The 21192-nt window shown below is 43.6% G+C and overlaps 1 protein-coding gene across 1 annotated transcript in view; it reads right to left on the bottom strand.

The window, feature by feature from the left end:
• Positions 1-2555: 2555 nt before the first annotated feature.
• The window catches only part of CDHR3 (cadherin related family member 3), a gene marked incomplete at both ends in the record, with an annotated part of 35034 nt that continues 16397 nt past the window's right edge, over positions 2556-21192 (bottom strand). The window contains 12 exons of the mRNA XM_084269312.1: positions 2556-2797; positions 5552-5600; positions 6512-6543; positions 8038-8051; positions 9451-9632; positions 12467-12711; positions 14549-14720; positions 16318-16544; positions 18373-18471; positions 18575-18716; positions 20219-20387; positions 20712-20901. Of these exons, the coding sequence (XP_084125438.1) occupies positions 2556-2797; positions 5552-5600; positions 6512-6543; positions 8038-8051; positions 9451-9632; positions 12467-12711; positions 14549-14720; positions 16318-16544; positions 18373-18471; positions 18575-18716; positions 20219-20387; positions 20712-20901 (1763 nt within the window). The remainder of the gene's footprint in view (positions 2798-5551; positions 5601-6511; positions 6544-8037; positions 8052-9450; positions 9633-12466; positions 12712-14548; positions 14721-16317; positions 16545-18372; positions 18472-18574; positions 18717-20218; positions 20388-20711; positions 20902-21192) is intronic.

Below are 21192 nucleotides of genomic sequence, written 5' to 3'. Positions count from 1 at the left end.
CAGGGAGGAAAGCCAGCAGGGCTAGGGGTAGCTGTCAGGAAAACTGTGCTGCTTTTGCATAAAAGCTCTGATAAAGCCTTGTTATTTCATGTGGATCCTGAGCAGGGAAAGTAGTGTTGTGCATGGCCAAAATAAGGTCTTAAAGTGAAGAGCAGGATGAAGAATTAGTTGGAGCTGAAGGTCAGCATTGCCCACGCTGAACCAGGAGCGTGAACGAGAAAGCGTGTAGCTGTGCTGTGGGGTCAGAATACTTGTGTCTCCATGCAGCAAGTTGCAAAGGACTTGCAAGGCATCTTCTCTTGTCTGAACCTCTCCTAAAAGGCTGGATGCATCAGCTAAATCCACCTCAACAGCCTGGACATCCTGGGCAGTGTTAGCTCTTATATCTGGCAGCTCTTAAACCTGCTGGGCCACTTTGTAGACCTGTCAGTTGTTCAGAGGTTAGAGTATGTGAACATCACTACAAGGGTAGTTGCTTTTCACTCAGCTGTTGGCCAGCTGTGGGAGACTACAGCATGAGCAGAGCAATGTGTTTGCTTACATGGGAGCTCAGAGCATGCTGTGATGCTGTGTTAGGGTGGTGGTGGGGTTTTTTCTCTTGAGAAGGATGGAAAGGAGTTTGTGTAGTTCAGCAGCAGGAACAGTAGTAAAGAAAGATGAATTTTCATCCATCTCTTTCCAGGCTTCCTGGCTGAAGCTACAGCCTGTCTCTGCCTCCCCTTAAAAAAATGTAATTATCTCCTAATCACAAAAGTAGAATGAGAGGAATGGAGGAAGCAGAGCAGGTGCTCTAGAGAAGTGGCCAGGAAAATAAATACAAAAGCCTGTGTGTCTTCCTGTCATGAAATTAATGCAGTTAACATCTCCAGGTAACAAAGATTTAACATTTATAAGGGGTCAAGCGTGCCTGTGGGTAGCTTGGTGTCAAGAGTGATAGATCAGATACAGCAGTACTGCCAGTTCCTGCACAGAACTTCTCTATGGCACTGGCAAAGCACCTGCACAGAAATCTGATGTGTCATATTTACAGGAAAGGAATGCAAACAACGGTGGGTTAGAGCTCTGATAGTATAGCTAGTGCCCTTGGTGCTGGAGGGTCAAACAATGCTAAAACCACCACCTCAGAGAGGGTAAGCCGGTGACATGCTCTGAGGATAAGTCACTCTTTCCTATCTCTGTCATCCTGAGCGCTGGGTTTCTGATTGCGCAATGAAATGACATTTCAATTAAGACATTTGGTGTTTGTAAGGGAAGTTGTTCCTGAGCCAAACCACTCCTCTGAACACTGCAAAGAGCTGTGGCACCATGAGGGGTAGTTTCGTAAAGCACAGGATCCTCAGTGAAATTACCCTGGGCATCCCCATTCAAGTCATCCCTTGTATGACAGAAAACAATGTATGTCAGAGATGAGAGGAGAGAGGTACTCCAGGTGGGGCCTGACCAGGGCAGAGTAGAGGGGGAGGATCACCTCCTTTGACCTGTTGGCCACACTCCTCTTGATGCACCCCAGGCTCCCATCGGCTCTCTTAGCCACCAGGGCACCCTGCTGGCTCATGGCCAACCTGTCATCTACCAGGATCCCCAGGTACTTCTCCACAGAGAAGATATCAGTCCCTTGTCACCACAAACCCTTTTTGTAATGGGGAAAGAAAAGAAGCCAAGACATTGAGTATTAAGGCACCATTTATAATTAATTTCCCTCAGATTAAAATAATTTTGTGAAACCTTGTAGGGTTTGCTTGTTTTACATGATGTTCTTAAACAACACTGACATTATACATGCCCACACTCGGAAAAGTTTCTTTCACCCCATGTGTTTACCATCATTATTCTTTTGGGTGTGTTCCACTTGATTCTGTAAAACATTGAACATGCCAGAGGAAATACCAGAGGTGAAGATACTGAGTGCTGCTAGTGTTACAAAAGATAAATAAACTGAAATCATTGACAGGACAGCCTGAGATACCACGACAAGCTGTGGATTTTCTCCACTGCAAAACTGCTTTCAAGCCATGATCTTTTCTATGTTAAGATGGGAGGGTGAGAAAGGGCTGAAATAAAATGCTGAATGAAAAGAAAATAGTTACCAGCAAACTTCAACCCTGATGTGCTGCTCAGCAGGGATGAGAGACCCCATCCACCACTGAGAAAGCATGTTCTGGATGTGTCATTTGGGGGCGCAGAGCTCTTCCTGGAGGAAATTGCCAGTGGCTTCCTTCCATGACTCTGCTCTTGTTTCCTCTTCTCCCCCTTTCACGTCCTCCTCTTCTCTCCCACTCTTACCTGCACTTGCCAAAGGTAAGTCTGGTTTTGCCCTGCCATTGGGTTCAGTTTAAACAGTGATGGCTGCCTTATGTTTTGCATCTAGAATATATAGAGAAAATCTGTTAATTCTTTGGCTGTTTGAAGCAGTGGTTGTCTGTGTGGTGCCCTGGAGTCTCATGCACCTTGTTTTAAGGCTAGCTTAATGGGAGAGGGGGTCAGTATCTGCCTTGGGGGGCTGGTGAGGCCAACTTCTTGTCCTCAGAGTCTTCTTTCTGCTTTTGTAATCTTGGCTATGGTGTTTTTGACTGCACTGCTGAGGGCTTGATGGCTGGTTTTGTCTCTGCTGTTGGCTCTTTCTTCTTCTCTGAAAGCTCTTTTTTTCTTGGTGCCTCTTCTTGCTCTGTCCCTTGGTCACCATTGTCTGTGGTACTTGATGTTACTGGTGCAGCTGGTGCTGGCTGAAGGGTCTCGCTGCTCTTCTTCCATCTCCGGGCTCCCGACCGTGTATTGAATTCATACATTTTGCCAGTGACTTGCAAAGGACAAAAGACAGACTATTAAAATCAAAAATCATCCTTGCTTTAGCAGATTAAGACATGACAGTTCTCTTCAGGATGGGGCCGAAATGGAAAATATGAAGCACGTGGCAAATGAGCTGATTTGGGAAGGTAGCCCCAAGAGATGAAGCCTCATTGCCACAAGCCAGTGTGGGACCTCAGCACCTCAGAAGCTGCTGAAGGGAGATGCTGTTCTATCAGTACAAAAACTGGCTCTGCAATTTGGGGAATAGGAATACTCAAAATACAAAAAGTATGCCTACTCCAAAAAATTCTTCTCATCCTATACATCTACTCAAATTATGGGTACCAGGGCTAAACAGGAGCCTTTGATGCTGAGAAAGGCCATTGCATATGTCTGTGCCTATTTTTTTTCAGACAGAGTTACCTACTTGATGTAGCAAAACCTGCTAGGAACACAATACACTACATAAATCTTCCAGGTCATGTCAGGTTGTTTAGGCTGACCCAAGTTTGGAGATCTGGGATCCCCTGCAAGCTCTGGCTGTATGCATTGCTTACTATTTGCACAAAATGGTTTCCTCCAGGCACAGTGACATCATCTGTTTATGTAAGTACACCCTTACCTCATGTATATGAAACATTTTTAAATTTGGGTTGTTTAGCATGCCTGGCTACCTTTCCTTCGTAGAAAGATTTTTGTCCCTCTTCAGATTGTATGGATAATTCCCACTTGTGCACTAAAAGCAGGTATCTTCTCCTTCAGTTCATTCACTGCCTAGAGCTAGGTGCAAAAATCGCCATACATCCAGCATTGATTGCCTCACAGTCTAAATCACTGCCTCCTGCTAAACAGATGGAGAATCAGGAGCTACAGTGGCACTTCTTGTAATTAAGCGTTATTAATATGAGGCAAACAAAGGGCCATTAAGGCCTGGAAAGAAAAGGTGGCTATGTGTTGCTACATGTTCCAGTTTGTATCAGAATTAATGGTTTCTGACACATTAACACAAATTGAGCGATTAAAGATGAAACTGGATCTCTTTATGTGTTGGGGTTTTTTAACCGCTTACAAGGCAAGTGTGTTAAAGCAGCCCAGATCAGAAAGCAGCTCCTGACCATCCTTCCTAATCACATTCAACAGTTATTCTTCCTGGGAATTATTAAATCTCATTTCCAAAATGCCAAGGCTTGATCCTCTAGGGTTTGGGATGAGCCATGGTAGGGAGAGGGGAAGAGTGGGGAAACACATTTCTCTGCTGACATCGCAAAGCTGTGTTACAGCTTAATGTTTGTGTCAGGCATGACACAAACGCTGTGGCTCTGGAGGGCAGTTTGGATGGGCTCAGATGTCCTTACGTCTGGTGTGGTCAGGTTTGCTGAGAAAGGGACCCTCTGTCTGTCCTGCAAAAAGCACTGGGAAGCAGCTCCTGCAGCGGCTTAGGGAACAGCCATGCTTAATATTTTACAAATGTAGTTACGTAGGGGAAAAAGCTGGGACGTTGGAGCCCATCCCTCCAGATCTCTTTATAAATAGCAGGTGGGCTTGGACCTGGACCAAACTGGCCTCGAGCAGCCTTGTGGATGGGGTTAATTGCACAGTAGGGTCTCATGTGTTTGCCCAAATTCTGCTGAAGTCCCCATGCCTAGTGTTTCCTATTAGCTCACAGTGTCTGACAGCTCCAAGCCAGCTAATAAGAAACACAAGTTACAGGCACTTGGGTGGAAATTTGGCCAGATGAATCCAAGCCTTGAAACAAGCCCTGCCCCCTTCTGGATAATATTTAGACCTACTTTTGGATCTACTTATTAAAGACCTATTTTGACTGTGTCACATCTTACCAGTCCCCCTCTTCCCCCTGCCACCTTCCATTCTGGGGTCCTCAACCCCAGATGCAGAGCTGGGAGCCCTAATGCCAGGCCAAGAATCATGGTGGGGGCTCAGGCAGGTGCTGCAGCTTAGGGGAATGAAGTAACATGGATCAACCCTTAGAAAAAAAATCCATTTTTCTGTAATGAACTCTGCTGCAGAGCACAGTGTCTGTTAACTTGGGAAAGGTGATAAGCAGTACACCTCCTGGGTCATCCTGGGTTTCCTAGCTTTTGACTTAATTTCTGTTTTCCCAGTTGCACAGTTGGTTAATCAGATATGCTCAGTTAGCTCAGCTGGAATGTGGTGCCACAGTCGGTAGCTGATGCCACCACAACTGTGTCTAAAACCAAACGGTCATCCTTTTCCTCCCCAAGCAGTGATCCTCAAGCTTTAGATAAACAGCAGCAGAGCACTGTTGCTACAAGGGCTGAGGTTTGTGCAGAAGCAAGTACTTCACCCACCCGCGCTGCATCCAGGGAGAGCCTTCAGAGTTCAAGTCAGTACATCTGAGGCTACATTAATCTTCTGGCCATTTCCCAGACATGGGAAGGGTGAAGCCATGTAGCCATGACAGCACCAGAGCAGGAGGCTTGCAGCCAATTCCTCCTCTTCTCCCGCCTTCCTATACCAGCTCCATACATTCAGGTTTAGCAGAGAAGCAGTGCATATTCTGGCCCTGGGATGTAGGCTTTCAGAGAACAGGCATATATTCTACCATTAGAAATGTTACTAGGGCACTGTCTCAATTTTCACTATCTGTGAAATACAGCTCCCATTCTCCTTGGAAACAGCAGACCTGGAATATGAAAAGCAAATGTCGAACCATATTTAAATCAACTAATCCAGTTTATTCCCAGCCAAAAACTCATACCCACTGTTAATTTCTTTTTATTACCTGGGTCTCTGGCTTCTCCATCAAAGACAGTGTTTAGCTTTGTCATTGTCTGTGAAGAGAGACAAAATGTGAAATTAATCCTGTGAATTAGTTAAGTAAGAAGGAGGAGTGATGATTTGGAAACAGTGACCTGCATGGAAGGAGGTGGATTTGTATGACCTGCACACCGCACTCCTGTAGGCTGGGTTTAATCAAAACTGGCAACAAAAGCCAATCGTGGCGTAGGGTGTTGCCACTAAATGTTCAAAGGAGAATTAATAAGATCTGACTGCTAAAGGCCTCAATGTGTGTAACCACAGGAGGGGCACCTCCACTCAGAGGAGGCCTGGAAATCACCTCTCTGAAGAACCAGGGGAGAGAGAATACTCTAATTAAAGTGCCTTGCAGCCTTTTTGCTCTTATGGCTCTGAGCAAGGAAGGAGCCCCAAGATGGAGGAGCAAAGAAACATCTAGTACAGTGGAAATAACTGAGGCATTTTGTTGCAATCAGCTCATCAAGACAACACTCTCTGCAGCTTGTACACTTGGGTACCTTGGTGGTTACACTCAGACTGCTCAGGGTTAGCTGCAAAGGTAGCGGTGTCCCAGCAGTGTAACATTGCCAACAGTGAAGCCCTTGTCCTCCTGCCTCTGCAGCAAGTCTCCTTGTCACTGCTCCAGGAACGGCCTCTTTGCCATCATCTCATGTCAGGGCTGACAGACAGGTAGGGTAATTTGGTACTTGGAAGAAAAGGGGCCACAGCACAGGTGAGCATCCTCCACACTCAGTTGTGCTTCCAAATGCAGAGCTGCTTGGAGCACTGAAGTGTTTTGCATTTGGGGGCAGCCCCTTTTCCCTTGCCTATCATTTTGATGTTCTCTTTGGAAAAGACACCTTTCACAGGGAAGGTCCTACTCAGATCAAATTGCATGACAGGACTGGGAAAATCTTGGGTTTATTTTAAGGCCTGTAGTACTTACCACAACCACTTCTTTCTTAAGTTTCTTCTTTTCTGCAGAAAGGAAAATGCACATTGTAAGAACCAGATTTTTCTGACAGTGACTATGGACGCTAATACCAAATTTTCCTCAGACAAATAAACATCTCTGTACTCAACTTGTGAGGCATCTCACATGGACCCTATTTCTTTTCAAAGAATGATCCCTCATACTATTTGAAAAGTGAACTCCTTCATAATATTTCAGAGTGAGAATCCACGACTGCCCATGACTAATCAAAAGTTTAGCCCTGAAAAGTCTTATTCCTTCAGTAATGAATAAATAACAATGGTCTATTAAACAAATTTCCCTTTCTAAATAATATGAACAGACATAGAAATTCACCTGTGGCATATTTGAACTTCAAATGTAGATATTTTTTTTCCACCATGAATGTTTGTAGTTACAAAGCTTGTGCACTCAAACATGGGCTTGGAGACAAAACAGGGAAGTGCTGCAGATCCAGTCAAGTAAAATTCAGATTGAGGAACAGTTTGGTTGTGTGTGAATTTACCACATTATTAACTCATCCCACATGCAAACAAATACAGCAGCAGTGCCACGGGCATCTCGACAGCACGCATTTGTGGATGATGCCCAACTAGTTGCTATGATTTCTTCTTGCTCACTCCTTGCCAATTTGTTTAATGGCCTTTCTTTGGAGAACTGCATACCTGGCCACCAATGGGCTTTATGACCAGGCATACAGTTCTCTGAAGTGCTGCAGATGGGTCTGAATCTGAGCACTGCTGGGAAACTTGTTCTGCCTGGCCTTTGCCACCCAGCATTTGGGAACCAGCTTTCAGAAAGCACTGAGCCTCCGTATTTTGGAAACCAGCCAATGATGAAATGTCTCAAACTGGGCAACCAAGAGAACAGCTCATTTTGTTGGGTTTTGTTAGTCATGTGTTTTTTCAAGCTGGGAGATACTGATTGAAGAGAGGGACTTCTAAAATCAGGGTCTTACGGAGCCCATATGAGTAATCCTTGCTAGCAGAAAGCTAATGGGACTAAAAGGAACAAGACTGCTTAAAAAAAGGGGAGGGGTGGGTGGTGGTCTATGTGCAATTTATATGCCTGTGAACTTAAACAAACATCTTTAAAAACACCGATACTTTAAAATAAATCTTCACAAAGTAATGGTGGCATGGCAGCAAATGAAGGGATCAAAGAACAGGGAATTACAGTGGAGAGAACTCTTGAAGGTGCTGTGGAGGGATGGGATTATTTTTTAAGAGCATGTGAAAAATACAGTAATTTTTTAGCAGCTGTGACAGAATGCCAGGCTACCCTGAGTTTGGATTTTACGTAGTAACTAACAAATGTGAAGACCAAAAGGGCCATTAAATCACTTAGGTAGGCCTCCTATAATCAGCCAGGGTTATTTAATCTCAGTACTCTTGTAGTGGGTCAAATTTATTTGTCTAGAAATGGATTTACAAATTTTACACTGAATCGTAAACAAGGTCTTGTTGCAGAGTATTAAAATATAGAAAAGGAGTACATACCTGGAGCATTTATCCTGCAATGGAAAAAAGATTAAGAGTGTAGTTAACAAATGTCATACTTTTGTCTACATAAAAATGTCACGCTCTGCTCCCTTTCATTTGGCAAGAAGGATGTGTTTTCTTGAGCTCTGGGATTGTCTCGATCTGTTTGGTTTCTGGTTGTGCTTACACTGAAAGCCTGCATCATTTAATGCTGCTCTCAAACAAGGGGCATTGCTCTTGCACCTTTCCAAGAAGGGATGATATTAAAGAAATTAAGTCTTATTGATGATAGCATGATGGATTTATATAATCTGGGAAAATATTTTTTTAAAAACATTTTCACCTTGTTCCATCCCAGGAGGAAGGTCAAATTTTTTGGATACGATGTGCTCAGCTAATACCTTTTAAAATATGTGAAAGGCTGTAAATGTTTTCAAAATAGAGAAATTGCTTTTTAATGGAAGAGTCTGGCTCCTGATGAATCACTTGCCCTATTAATAAATGATAACAAAGCCAAGCTATATGCTGCTAGATTCATTTGTTCATTTGTCATTTTTATCACAAATTCCTAAATTCCTTCCACACACCATTTGAATTATAATCACAGTCATCCATTACCTCTTTTTATTTACTATAATTTCTGAATTTAAGTCCAAATCTTGAGAATACTTGTAGAAATACTTTTTTTTTTTTTTTTTAAATCCCAGTCCACTTAAAGAGCTGCTTATCTTTGTTTTGTGAAGTAAAAAGTCAATTTAGAGGCACTCTGGCTCCAGCCTGCTGAGAATTCAGCCAGTGGGGAATCTCTGCAGCTTCCCCCAAGGAACCACAGCTGATCCCAGGTGCTTCCGTGGCTTTTGCCAAGCATGAGCACTTAGAGGTACTGTGATGCTTTATGGGCCAGAGCCTTGCAACAGGCTTGGGTAAAACTCCAGGAAATCTGCAGAAGTTATGCCAGAACAAAGAATTTGGCAAGAGCACTGAGGAAAGGACTCTGGGACCTATAGCTGAGAGAGAGAAATGGTCATTCCGTAACTACCTGGATGGGAGCTCCCTTGGTGTGTGAGCCAAATGCAAAGCAAAACCATTTGTATTTTTGGTGAGCACAGTGAAGGACAGACTCTGACTGTACCTCACGAGCGTAGCTGCCTTTGGAAGTTATAACTGTTGATTACACTGTTACTTTCAGCTAATGCATTTGTTAAACTGTTAATGTATCCATGAAATAAAACTCCATGGATGTTTTGCCTTGGTTTCATATCATTAACACCAAATACCACTGGAGCTGGTGATAGCATTTTCTACAGCGAAGGGCGAACCGCTGTAAAACATTCAAAGCATGGATTTCATTGCGGCCTAAAGGCCCGAGCTCTCTCTGTCATTGCCAGGTGTGGCTGCGACTTCCCCTGTGTGACATTGGGGAGGACTCACGGGGATGTGACATCTGCTTTGCCTGCCGGAGGGCAGCGGGTGCGGACCCAGGTCGCCAGCAGGAACCCCAGGTACGCCAGCAGTCCAAGGAGCAGCAAACTGCCAAGGGTGGTGACGAACGGCACGTACCACGCCGATTCAGAGTAGAGGTTTTCCCTTTTTGTCACAACAGTGAAGCCAGGCTTTTAAAACAAGATAAGAACAGTTCCTCAGGGCTGCATACTTGTAAAGCTACTGACACACAGGTCACTTTTCATCTGGCTGAACTTCTGCACTGAAGCACCTGGCCCAAGCTTGCCCCAGGGTGCTGCAGATGGTGGGCAGAAGATAGTATCTGCAGGAGACTGATTCATCCCACGTACCTGGTACCTGCCCGTTTACTGCTGAGGCAGTTCAGATGACTGAGATGGACCACTGAGCTCCTGGGGCAACCAAAGGCAGGTGAAATGGAGCCCACTCATGATGCAAAAAGGAGTTTCCAGATCATGTTTCAATGTCTTACATTAAAACAAGTATGCCATGGTGGGGTTTAAAAGCCTCAGGTTGCCTGTGAAGCTGCAAGCACACTGTTGGAGGGTGAGCAAGTTCAGGGAATACTATGGAGATAATGGTTTCTTGTTACCTAAGGCGAAAGTGGAATTAGGTCACCCTCACTGCAATGATCCTTTGGCCCCCTTCATAAGAGGAATTGAACACTGAGGAATTGGGTTATTGTATAAAATGAAATTAAACTTTTTTTTTCCCTGTGACTTGTTCCAGAAGGGAAAACCACACTTCCTGAACATTTGCAATCTCCCACATCTTCCTGCGTGCCAGGAGATACAGCTCTGAACTGGCAGGCACTTGGTGCTAGCAACTCATTCATTAAGGTCCCGTCATGCAACTGTCCTCACACAGATTAGAAATTACTCATTTGCTCTATTTGGGTCATCATCTAGTGTGATACTATTAGTTTTGATCGCTTACTGAAGTTTTTATTAAATTTTCTGTAAGACATTTGTAAACACATTGTGTATGACATTTGGTAGGGTAGCTACTTCTTTCCTATTTAAGGTCTCCTGGTTCTGGCCAGGCCAGAGGTAACCTTCCCAAGCAGCCAGCACAGGTGAGCTGAGTTAGCCCTGGCTGTTTTCCACACCACCTGACATCACACCACACCCTCACCACCACCCCCTGCACCCCACACGACCCTCCCCCCCCCCCCCCCATCCCCCCCCCATCCCCCCCCCGATAAAAATGGGGAAGTCCAGTGTTAGCCTGGGCTAAGTCAGCTTGCCTGTGCTGACTGTTTGGGGAGGTTCACTCTGGCCTAGCCAGAACCAGGACAAAGGAGACCTTTAAAATAACTTATTTAGCCTTGCACAAAAAAAGGTCCATTCATTCCTCAAAGAAACTCTCAGATTATCTCAGTATTATTATTGCTACTACTTCAACTATTATTATTATTGTTGTTGTTGTTATTATTATTATTATTACCACCACCATTCCATCCTCACTGGGACTGTCACCACGTTTCTGTCCTGAACACGTGTAACAACTAGTTATGGGAAAAGTTGCTGTAATAGAAGTGCTTTTCTCAAAAATAAACTGAAAGTAGAAGGCTGATATCTCTAGGGAGGCAGATTTAATGCTGTGGTATGTGGTCTAGACTGTATTTGTGGTAAAGCCCAGGAAAGAAATTCAGAATAAGTTTTTTATTCAGCTTAACTTTTCATTTCCACATCAAGTACGGGGAGGAGTCTGTGAGAAAACCATTTATACATTCCCAACAGAGAATTAGATAATAACAGGGTTATTAATCAGTCTGCAAGTTTAGATTTAAACATTTCATAGCAAAATGTCCAGATTTGAATTTGCTGTTTGCCAGATCCCCTGGTTCTGTCTCAGTTACCAGTAGCCCCCAGCAGGTCTGGACCATTTTAGAGTGAATAGCTCTTTTACCCCTTCACCAGCATCCTCATACTTTCATTCCTGCATGCAAATGAGAAAAGGGTGATGCCATCTGCAGGCAGGAAGAAAATGGATGGACTCTGGCTGTTGGAGACATGGTGCAGCAAGGGATGAATGCAGTGACCAGCAGAAGGATGGGGACAGAGCTGTGCCACTTCTGCAGGCAGGACAAAAACTCTCCTCATGTCATGCACCAGCCTGATGCAAATCAGCTCCAGAATGAAATTGGTGAGCCACAGCTTGCCTAGGGTGACTGTGCAGTGTAGACTCTATTGCTGGGATACCGGCCCACAGCACCACAGGTTGTGCAAGGCCAGATCCCATGCTGGCTACCAAAGCCTCTGAAGGCTTCCCCAACTAAGCTGTGGTCCACCAGGTGGACAGGAAGCTAAGGAAAGACCTGCTGCATCCCTCTGGCTTTGCCTTTCTGAAACCTCAGTGTCCTGATCAGGTTGTGCCCAACCATTTCAATTCTTAACAGGCAGCTCAAGGTTTTACATGAGGATGACAACAGGGATGGAAAAAAGTCCCTTTCAAGTGATGAGGATTTCTTGTTGCCTTTGTTGCCTATTTCAGCTTTGGTAGCCACAGATTAATGTGGCCCACCACTAAAGAAGCACATTCAAGTGCCACGCAGCTGACTGAGTGAATAGCTATGAACAACAAAAAAAAGAGGTAGTGCAAAATGCATGAGGTAATTTTAACGTTCCAAACAAAGGTTATCCCCTGCTCTTTCCTTATTAAAAAAGCTGCCAAAAGCTTTAACTTTCCAGTTACATGGTAATGGAAGCATGCCCGGTACTTTGGCTAGTTGCCCTTTTTGTTTTAGAAACTAAAATACAAAACATATGTCATGACTTTCTACCTGGACCAATCCTTCATGATGCTGAGCACATCAGCCACCTTTGACTTCGATGTAAGAGCATGGGGCTCAGCACTTTCCAGGACTGGACCCCCTGTAGGTTTTTGTTTTCTTTTTGCATACATTTACCCTGTTTTCTTTGCTCTCGTGGAGAACAGCTCATGAAAGAACCAGAGAAGTGAACCTAAATTCCAGTGAACTTACCGTTGTGGCAATAGCAGTAGTTGGGTTGGGGATAACTGTGATGCTTATAGTCACCGTCCCAGTTTTAATCAGGTGAGTAGTTTTGTCCCTGGCAGATAACAAATTATCATCTGTTATATAGACCCGCAGTCTGTAGATCCAGTTTGTATCAAGTCCGTTCTCATAGTTGAACCTTGATGCAAGAATGAGCCGAGATATGTTGGAGCCAGCACTTGGTGAAAAGGTGAAATGATTGTTCACGTTGCCTGTGAGCAGTAGCAAAGAAACCCAACCAATGAAAAACAGAAAAAAGAAATTAAAAGAGAAAAGCAACCTCACATTAAAGTAAGTGGCTGTAACAAGCAAAGGATCAGTTTCTGGAGACAACTTGTTATGGACCACTACATACCTGTGCAGTGAGATGTTGACAAAAAAAACCCTCCTTGATCTTCCTGATATTGTATAAAATCAGATGGAACAATATAGTTATAAAAGTGTTAAAATATGGAATAAGTGTCCCTCCCTCTGTGGGGACACTGGTGAGAGGAGGCTGTGGAAACACTTCGGGGATGTCACCCACATGACCTGCCTTTACATCCTAGAGAGCGCCCAGAAGCAGCAGCACCCAGCCGGGGCAAGGACCCTCTACTATTGCTGGCCTCTTCCCACTACTGGGGTGTTTCTGGAGTGGCCCCTAGGCTACACGGACACAACCAGTGTCTCTGGAGACCCCCTCCAGCTCCTCTCTGTGGCTTGTTCCTCTGCCCAGAGACAAAGGCCTTTGAACAGGTTCCCCAGAAAAGAGCTAATGACTCAGAAGATATTTATTGCCTCCAGGGCTTCATCTGCACTGTGGGGGCAGAGAGGAGAATTCAGTGATCCTGGTCCTTCAGCCCCATTCTCTGTCACTGCATCTGGAGATCTGCTAGTGGCCTGGATTGCAGGCAGACAACCTTCAGCTTTTAGGCTCTGAGCAAATCACACATAGAAGAGATTAGAGCGACGAAAAATCACTAAACGTGCTTTCGTTTTTCTCTGCTTGCCCCACAGAGCTCCAGAGTTGAAGTGACTTTGAAGGCCATGTCTATCGTACAACACAAAATGCGCCGTGGGTTGCTCTGTGGCTCAGGGACCAACTACAAGGCACAGCTCACTTCTGTACAGACAAAACCCCTGAGCTTTCACCCTGGTCAACTCATACAGAGCACTCACTAGGCAAGTTTCTGGGTCCCTCATCAAGGCCCAGGACCTCTTTGGGAATGTACAGACCAAAATCACACCAGAAACCAAATTTAAGTCTTTAGCTGTGCAAGCCAATACTGGATCTGTGCTCAGCCCCAATTTACTAACACAGCCTTCCTATGGGCTTGTGTGTAAATACCACGGCTGTAGAGCTCCAATGCAGCATTAAGGGGGTGGAACAGGACAGAGGTTGTCTCTTTTTATGCTCACAGCTTTTTACTGGCACCTGCACAATCTGCTCCCTGCTTCTCATCAGTCACCTTAGCAACGTAAAAGAAATTGCCCCTAGAGAGTGTGTTCCCTTTTTTGTGAAGCTGAATGTCATCCTGCACTGCACCAGTTCTCCAAGTGGATGCAGTTGATTCCTAGGTTGAAGCACATGCTCTTAAAGAGAGTATTTTATGCATACAGCATGGACCTAGGGTGTGTGGGTTTGCTCAGTCGCTCTGAACAGTGTACCAGTATCTAAAGGTGAGGTATGTAACAGAGTAACATAACCCACCATCATTTCTCAAGATTTACTCCACTGTAATTGGAAGTGAAATCTGACCCTGCAAATCATTTCAGCTCATTCTTCTGAAGTCCTTGCCAATTATAAAATTAATTGCCAATTAATTAATGTGGTAGGCAATCCAGTCTTGCAAGAGAATGGTTCTAGGTGGTAGCACCAGTAGCCAGCTTGTGGAGAGGCATCTCTTTTGGTAAGCGGCACAGTAATGATGTGTGAAACTTGTGGATCACAATTAGTTCTCCATGACAAGTAGTGCATAAGTTGTACTTTTTTTTTTTACAAATGAAAACAAACCATCAGCATTCATTAATTTTTGCCCTGCTCCCAGCTCACACACAGTGACACAGTACCTTCGTTAATGAAGTAACGGAAAGACCTGGGATCAGAATCACGATCCTGACATTGAATCCTGAAGCCATTAATATTGGTCCCAACAGCTGTGCTCACTGGGATTTGAAATGAATAGAAATTGGGTGAACAAACTGGTTCTTCATCATTTACTTCCAAAACATTAACAGTTACCTGAAAGAAAAGAGCAATCGCAAGCTGAGGCTCCTCCACTGTGGTGAAGCAGAACTTCATTAGCTTCAGAAACTGTTTTACTTTGCCCATTTTGCTCTTGTCATCAACAGCAGTGGAAGAGCAATCCCTTCCAATCTGGTTTCTACCAGAAAATGTCTGCGATCTTTTGACCTTTGCTTCTCATTGTGATCAGCACTTTTCTGGGAACGAGTTCTTGAACTCAAATCATCTCCCAAAGCCATGGTGGTTTCAAGCTGATGTGTTTGACTATTTGAACTACCTGAAATGTGTCATACTAAGAATGAGAAACAATAATAGTACCAGGTATTCATTAAAATTCTTTTCAAACCTCTCAAATTGCTTCACAGTTATTAGTTAGGCTTCTTAGCATATTTAATAGTAATTCAGAGCATGATCCATGGGAAGAAGGAAGACTCCTTATAATCTGACTGTTCCCAGTGAGAGAAAAATGCTGGTAATGGCCTTGTGCATGGCTGGGAGCACCCCAGATTGTACCAGATGTACTTGATGTCAGCTGGGGTTAGCTGGCCAAGAGAAAAAGATTTCCCTCCTCAAAGCTCTTTCCTCTAATGTCTGTTGTTCTTTAACAGGCAACAGATAAACTTGTCATCATTAAAAGATCCTGATGCTAATTTTTCTTTAATCATCACCTTGTAATATTATAGGTGATAAAGAGATTAAGTACTTCCCACTTAGCATCTTCATGGATGGTGCTCAGCTAGAATAGAAATCAGGCCTAGTACCTGTATTCTTCCCAACAGACGTGCAAAAATCGAATGTAAGGCTGTCATGAGGGAGAAGGCATGAAAAGGAGTAAAAAGGAGTGTGTATATGAAGGACACCAGGATTCTTAGAGAGAAGTGATTTTAAAATACCTTTGTGGATATACCATCCATGTCTTTTCTTCTGAATAAAATGGGACTGTGCTGCAAACTTGAGCACAACCCTACCATTTAATGTTGTCATGGTCCCTGTGTGCTCTTGGCTAAGGCCATGTCCTCATCCCATCCCCAAAGTATGCAGCACATCCCCTCTGTCCCACTCCATGAAAACACAACTCTGTTGAACTGCAACATGATTCTTATATTATTTTGGGCATTTTTCAGGAAAAAAAAAAGTCTCATACAAAATGAAAAGGATGCTTATGGGGCAAAGGGCACTACACAAGGTCCAGAATGGACTTGGCACTAAGCATGGTGAAAATTAGGATGTGCTACCTGGCCTCAAGACCCTTTCCTTTTCCTATTTCCTGGTACATATGTAGCCATTAAGAATATCTTAAATTGCTTAGGGCACAGAAAACAATTCCACTGCCCAGATAAAACAAAAAAACAATAAAAAAGCCTGAGAAACAAAACCTACACAGTTAAAAATGTAAACATATTACTTTAATTCTTTTTGTAAGAAATAAAGCAATCCTGCTGAGCACCACCTTTTTATTCTGACTAATACACAGCTCTGTGCAGGGGTGAACTTGCCTTTTACAGACTAAAATGCTTTGCCCAATGTCTTTCCATTCTTGTCAGGAGGAAGAGCGTAAAGGTAGATAAAGAAGTAGTAGAGTGGATTTACTCACAGATGCTGTTGCAGTTTTCTCTTGGTCTGAGGCCTCTACTATAAGAACATGTTTCTGAGTTCTTTCATAGTCTAATCTAGCTAAAATCTTAATATTTCCTTTGGTTGGGCTGATCCAGAATATATTTGTGTAATCCCTGGTGCCTCCTCCAGCTACAATGGAATAAGTGATGACACTGGGTGGCCAATCCTTGTCTCTGGCATTCACTCTTCCAATGCTGGATCCAACTGAGAGAAAGGAAATGCATATTCCATTAACATTTTAAGGAAAAATAAGTACAGATTATTTATTCCAACCAGAACTTGATGAACCTGAACTGAAGATTTGGCTTAGAACTGAGAAATACTAGTTCACTGTGCTGAGCTATGGCTGCCCTGTGCATGGACTTGCCTGCCAACAATAAATACCAAGACACGAGGAGTCTGTAGAGAGCCACAACAGTAGAGCTTTGGTGGCAAGGGCCACTCCAAGCATGGCACCAACATGCATAGACTCCCACCTCATAACAGCCCAAGAGCTGGCTTGGTTGGAGGAACAAGGCTCTTTGCCTTGAAAAGCAATTTCTGATGTTCTTTCTAAGGTCTTTGAAAAGCCATTTGAATTACCTTTGTGCCAAGCATTTGTGAAGGAAACTACAAGTGTCCAGGCTGTAAACTGTGAGAATGAAGAGGGGGCTGTGCACACCCATCTCTGCAGACACTGATTTAAAACTAAATGCATCCACATGACCTGGGCATACACAGGATGAATAGCACACAGCCACAGAGCTAGGCAGAAGAGGATGTAAATAACAGGTTGGCAATTTTTTTCTTTCCTGACCCTGTGAACTCCAGCCTCACTGCAAACTACTGGCTCCTGTTTTGTATGGTGATAGCAAGCGCCCCGTTAATGCCAACCCAATAAAAGTCAGTCCAGCCCTGGAATAAAGCTTGCTCAGCTGGAACAGGGGTTAAGTGAGGCTGTGGAATCTCCATCTTTGGAAAATTTCAAAATTCAACTCGATGGGGCCCAAGAAACCTGATCTAGCTGTGAAACTACCTTCACTTTGATCAAGAGTTGGACCTGAGACACCCAGAGATCCCTTACACCTTCAATTTTTCTATGGCCCTAGGATGTCCAGAATGCGGGTCAAGATTTGTCCAGCATGTATCTAACCAACCTCTCAATTTTTTTCTCAGCCAACAGAATAAAGCCAGAAAGTGAGGTCCTGGGACAGAAGGCCTGTGTTTATTACACTGGGTCATATGAGGGAGAGACCGAAGCTGGAGAAGATGCCGTTCCTGTGCCAACTCCTCTGTCCCCGACGCAGCACAGCACAGATCAGGCTGCCAGTTGCACCTGATACAAGAGGATTACCAAGGAGGTAAGATGCTGTGGCACTGCTCTGCCAGCTCATGAGATGCAGGACTCACCAGGGGACAGGAACTGTGCTGAGGTGGGAGTCATGCATGTGAACAGTTTCATCAGATTTGGTTTTAAGGCCACATTTGCAGCCGCTGGTCCTGGGCTGTTGCAGGAATGGGAAGGACCCTGGCTCTGGGCACCAGGGGCTGTTCTGGCTGTCATCTGGCTGAGCGAAGCCTCTGGATTTGAGCACTCCCATCCTGCCCCAGGGCACCCATTGCACCCAGGGTGAGTTCAGTCTAAGGGGACAGTGGGTAGCCATCGTGTACCATGCCTGGGCCAAGGGAGTCCTCACTTGTCTGTGTCAGTCTATAGCGGTTTCTTTGCACCATCACAGTCCCTCCAAATGGCTAATTTAGCAAGAGCAGAAAGATGGTGTAAAACAAGACATCTGAGTTCAGTTTCTGGCTCTGACACAGATTTCTTGTGCAATTGCTGAATTTTTCTGTGTCTCAGCTTCCATCTGTACAACTGGAGTTGTTGCCAGTTTTGTCTATTTAAGGGTAGTATGTGGTTGCACAGTGAGACCCCGGGTGAACTGGAACTTTGAGCGGTTCTCCTCATTCAAATATATGAACATCCATTTGGAGCAAAAAGGTACTAATCAAAGTGACAGTATTGTTTCTATCATGTAGGTGCTACTTACTGTACCTTTAACAATTTCTGAAACATTAAATTCATATGATAAATTACTGAAGACTGGAAAAAATTCATTCACTGGCTTTATCCTGATGTAAATGTAGATGATATCTGGAAATATAACAGAAGATTAAATCATAGTTAAGTATGGCTGTGAAATTTTCTCATGCATAAATTCAAAATACATATGGTATTCTCCTCTCCATGCTGTTACAGCACAGGAAAATATCAAAAGAAGTGTAAAAGGGATACTTGCTTGAGTAGGTAGGCCAGGCAATATCTTGCACCCTGACAGTCAAAGAATAAACTTCAACTCCTAGATTAGCTGGGTTTTCTAAATCAATACTTTCAGACATCTAAATTAAAAAGAAACACAATTTTATTTACACTTCCTTACATAAAGTCACAATATACATGATGGCAATTACTTTTTTCAGCATTCTGTAAGTGCGATCTCCCCCTTGGCTATATAGAATTGCCCTGTAGGAGTAATATAGGCTATTAATCAATTACAGGATTGAATTCCAGGCTTTTTCTGCATGTTCACACTCGGGTGTCTCTTGGCAATTCAAATCTCCATCCTTCTGTCAACAAAATATCTTCCCTTTAAGTGCAGGAAGTTTTATCATGTGGATCTGAAGGGCCTGGCCTTTCACCTGGATAATTCAAAGAGTATATAATGAGCTGGCTTTTGCTGTGCCCTTTGTTGGCTCAACAAGAGTCTGCTATTGCTAAACAGTAATAGTTACTCCAGGAGTTCACGCCTGCAGACGTGTATTAAAGGTATCAGGTTCTGGTACAAGGTTCATCCAGGAGCCAAGTTGTTACTAAATGGTGGCTCACATAAGGTGAGCCACAAATGGAGGCAGAGATCTTGATCTTTCTGAAGGAATTTCATAAATGCTAGGGCAGGACTAAAGGACATGCACCCTCTATTTATCATCTACAGGAAAATTCCTGCAGGGATGTGACACTTCAGATAGCTTTTTACATAAGTCATACATGGCAATCCAAGGGCTGACAACAATGCTATCCTGTGCAGCAATGAAAATGCTTTTTATGTTGGTAGATGAAGCAGCTAAGGGCAGTGCTCACATTGACACGTATACCTCAGATCAAAAATGAAAGCCATACAAAATAATTTTACTGCTCCTGTAGCACCCTTGTCTTTTAGACAGAATTATGCCTATTTTTTGTTATGTTTCCCTTTTTCTGTATTTCCCTATGGTTCTTCTTAAAGCAATGAAAACACCAACATTGCACACGTCCAGCAACTGGTGGGGGTTCTGTCCAATGCAAAGATGCCAGCAGCTATCAGCATAAGGAACCCATATTTTGACATAAAAAAGAACACAAGTGTAAATCCCACCATACTTCTGTGAAAATTTACCACTCAAAGTGGTTTTACAATTCTGACCAGTGAAGCTGGGAAGTAGTTACTGAATGTGGGATTTCTCAAGTATTCCAATTCTTCATGCTGAATAGGAAGGATCTTCCACAACCTGGCATGAGTAAATGGGTATGAAATGGCACCAATTTTCACTGTTAATCTGTATCAAGGTTGGTTCTTCACACTCCCTAAAAAAAGATTCGTTTTCCAATCATATGTAGCACATTTATTTAAAACTGGAGAAAACAGTTCTCTGTTCACCAAATTCCATAGAATCCATAGAAAGCATCTTATCAAAGGATATGTACTTCACAGCCAGTCAAAACAGCCATTCTGTAGGTCATACCCATTGTGCCATGAATTACAGTAATTCTTTTTTCTAAAGACAATGAATTCAAACAACTTAAAATATTTCAAAATTTGATTTCTGAATTGAGACAATCCAATGCAAAGCCACAAATGACTCACCACAAGTCTTCCAGATCCAGTAGACTCCAGAGCAAAGTTATTGCTTCCAAAACCAGATAATCCAGTGAAGTTAAATCGACTGTTTGATGGATCAACATCAATATCTTTACAGTAATTTCTAAGGTCAATAAGAAATGTCCCAGCAGTCATATTTTCATTTGCCTCTCTCCTGGTAAAAAAAAATACATTTCCCATAAGATCTACCTAGATTTCCCCTCTTGAACTCATTGACTTGTATTTATTTTCTGAGTGAAACCCTAGATCTAAATAGGCAACAGTTGACAAAACAACCCAGAATTTGATCCATGTGCTGTGGTAGACAACAGCCCTACACAATAGGTGCCCTAAGACACAGTGAACAGTAACCTTTAAAGATAAATGTCTGTTTGAACCTCTAGCTGTAGGTCTGGGGACCCTAACCCTGACTGGTCTGCACTGTGCACACTGGTCCGGGGCAACAAGGCAGTAGGAAGGCTATGAAGAGCCTCAATACCTGAAGGTAGAAGGAATACATTCTGGAGGGTTGTCATTGATGTCATCAATAATGATTGTGATCTCCATTTCACTGGCATGACCACCGCTGGGACTGTCCTCCACCCGGACTACCACGGAAACGTTAGGATGGAGCTGCAGGGGGGGGGCATCGCGGTTGATTCTCCCAGTCACCTGCAGCACTCCAGTTGCTGGGTAGAAAGCAGCCGGAATTAGATGCTCACCGTGGAGGGAAGTAAACAAACACTTGTGTACATGCAGTAGGACAGGGAAGCTCAGCAGCTGGCAGCAGAATAAAAGGTATTCTGTTCTGTGCAAATCGTGGCTCATTTAGTTATTTTTTTTAAATTATACAAAATGGCTCTGAAAGTTCTGTCTAAGACTTTAATGGATAGATGCATATTGCTCAAAAATACACCACAGGTGGCCTCAGCAGAGGGCTTGGGAAGCAGCTGTTGTTTCCCTTAAGCTCTCAAAAAGCT

Source organism: Gallinula chloropus, assembly GCF_964237585.1.
Source record: "Gallinula chloropus genome assembly, chromosome: 1".
NCBI lineage: Eukaryota > Metazoa > Chordata > Aves > Gruiformes > Rallidae > Gallinula > Gallinula chloropus.
Note: the sequence above shows the minus strand (reverse complement) of the source record. Positions and strands in the feature narration are given on the sequence as shown.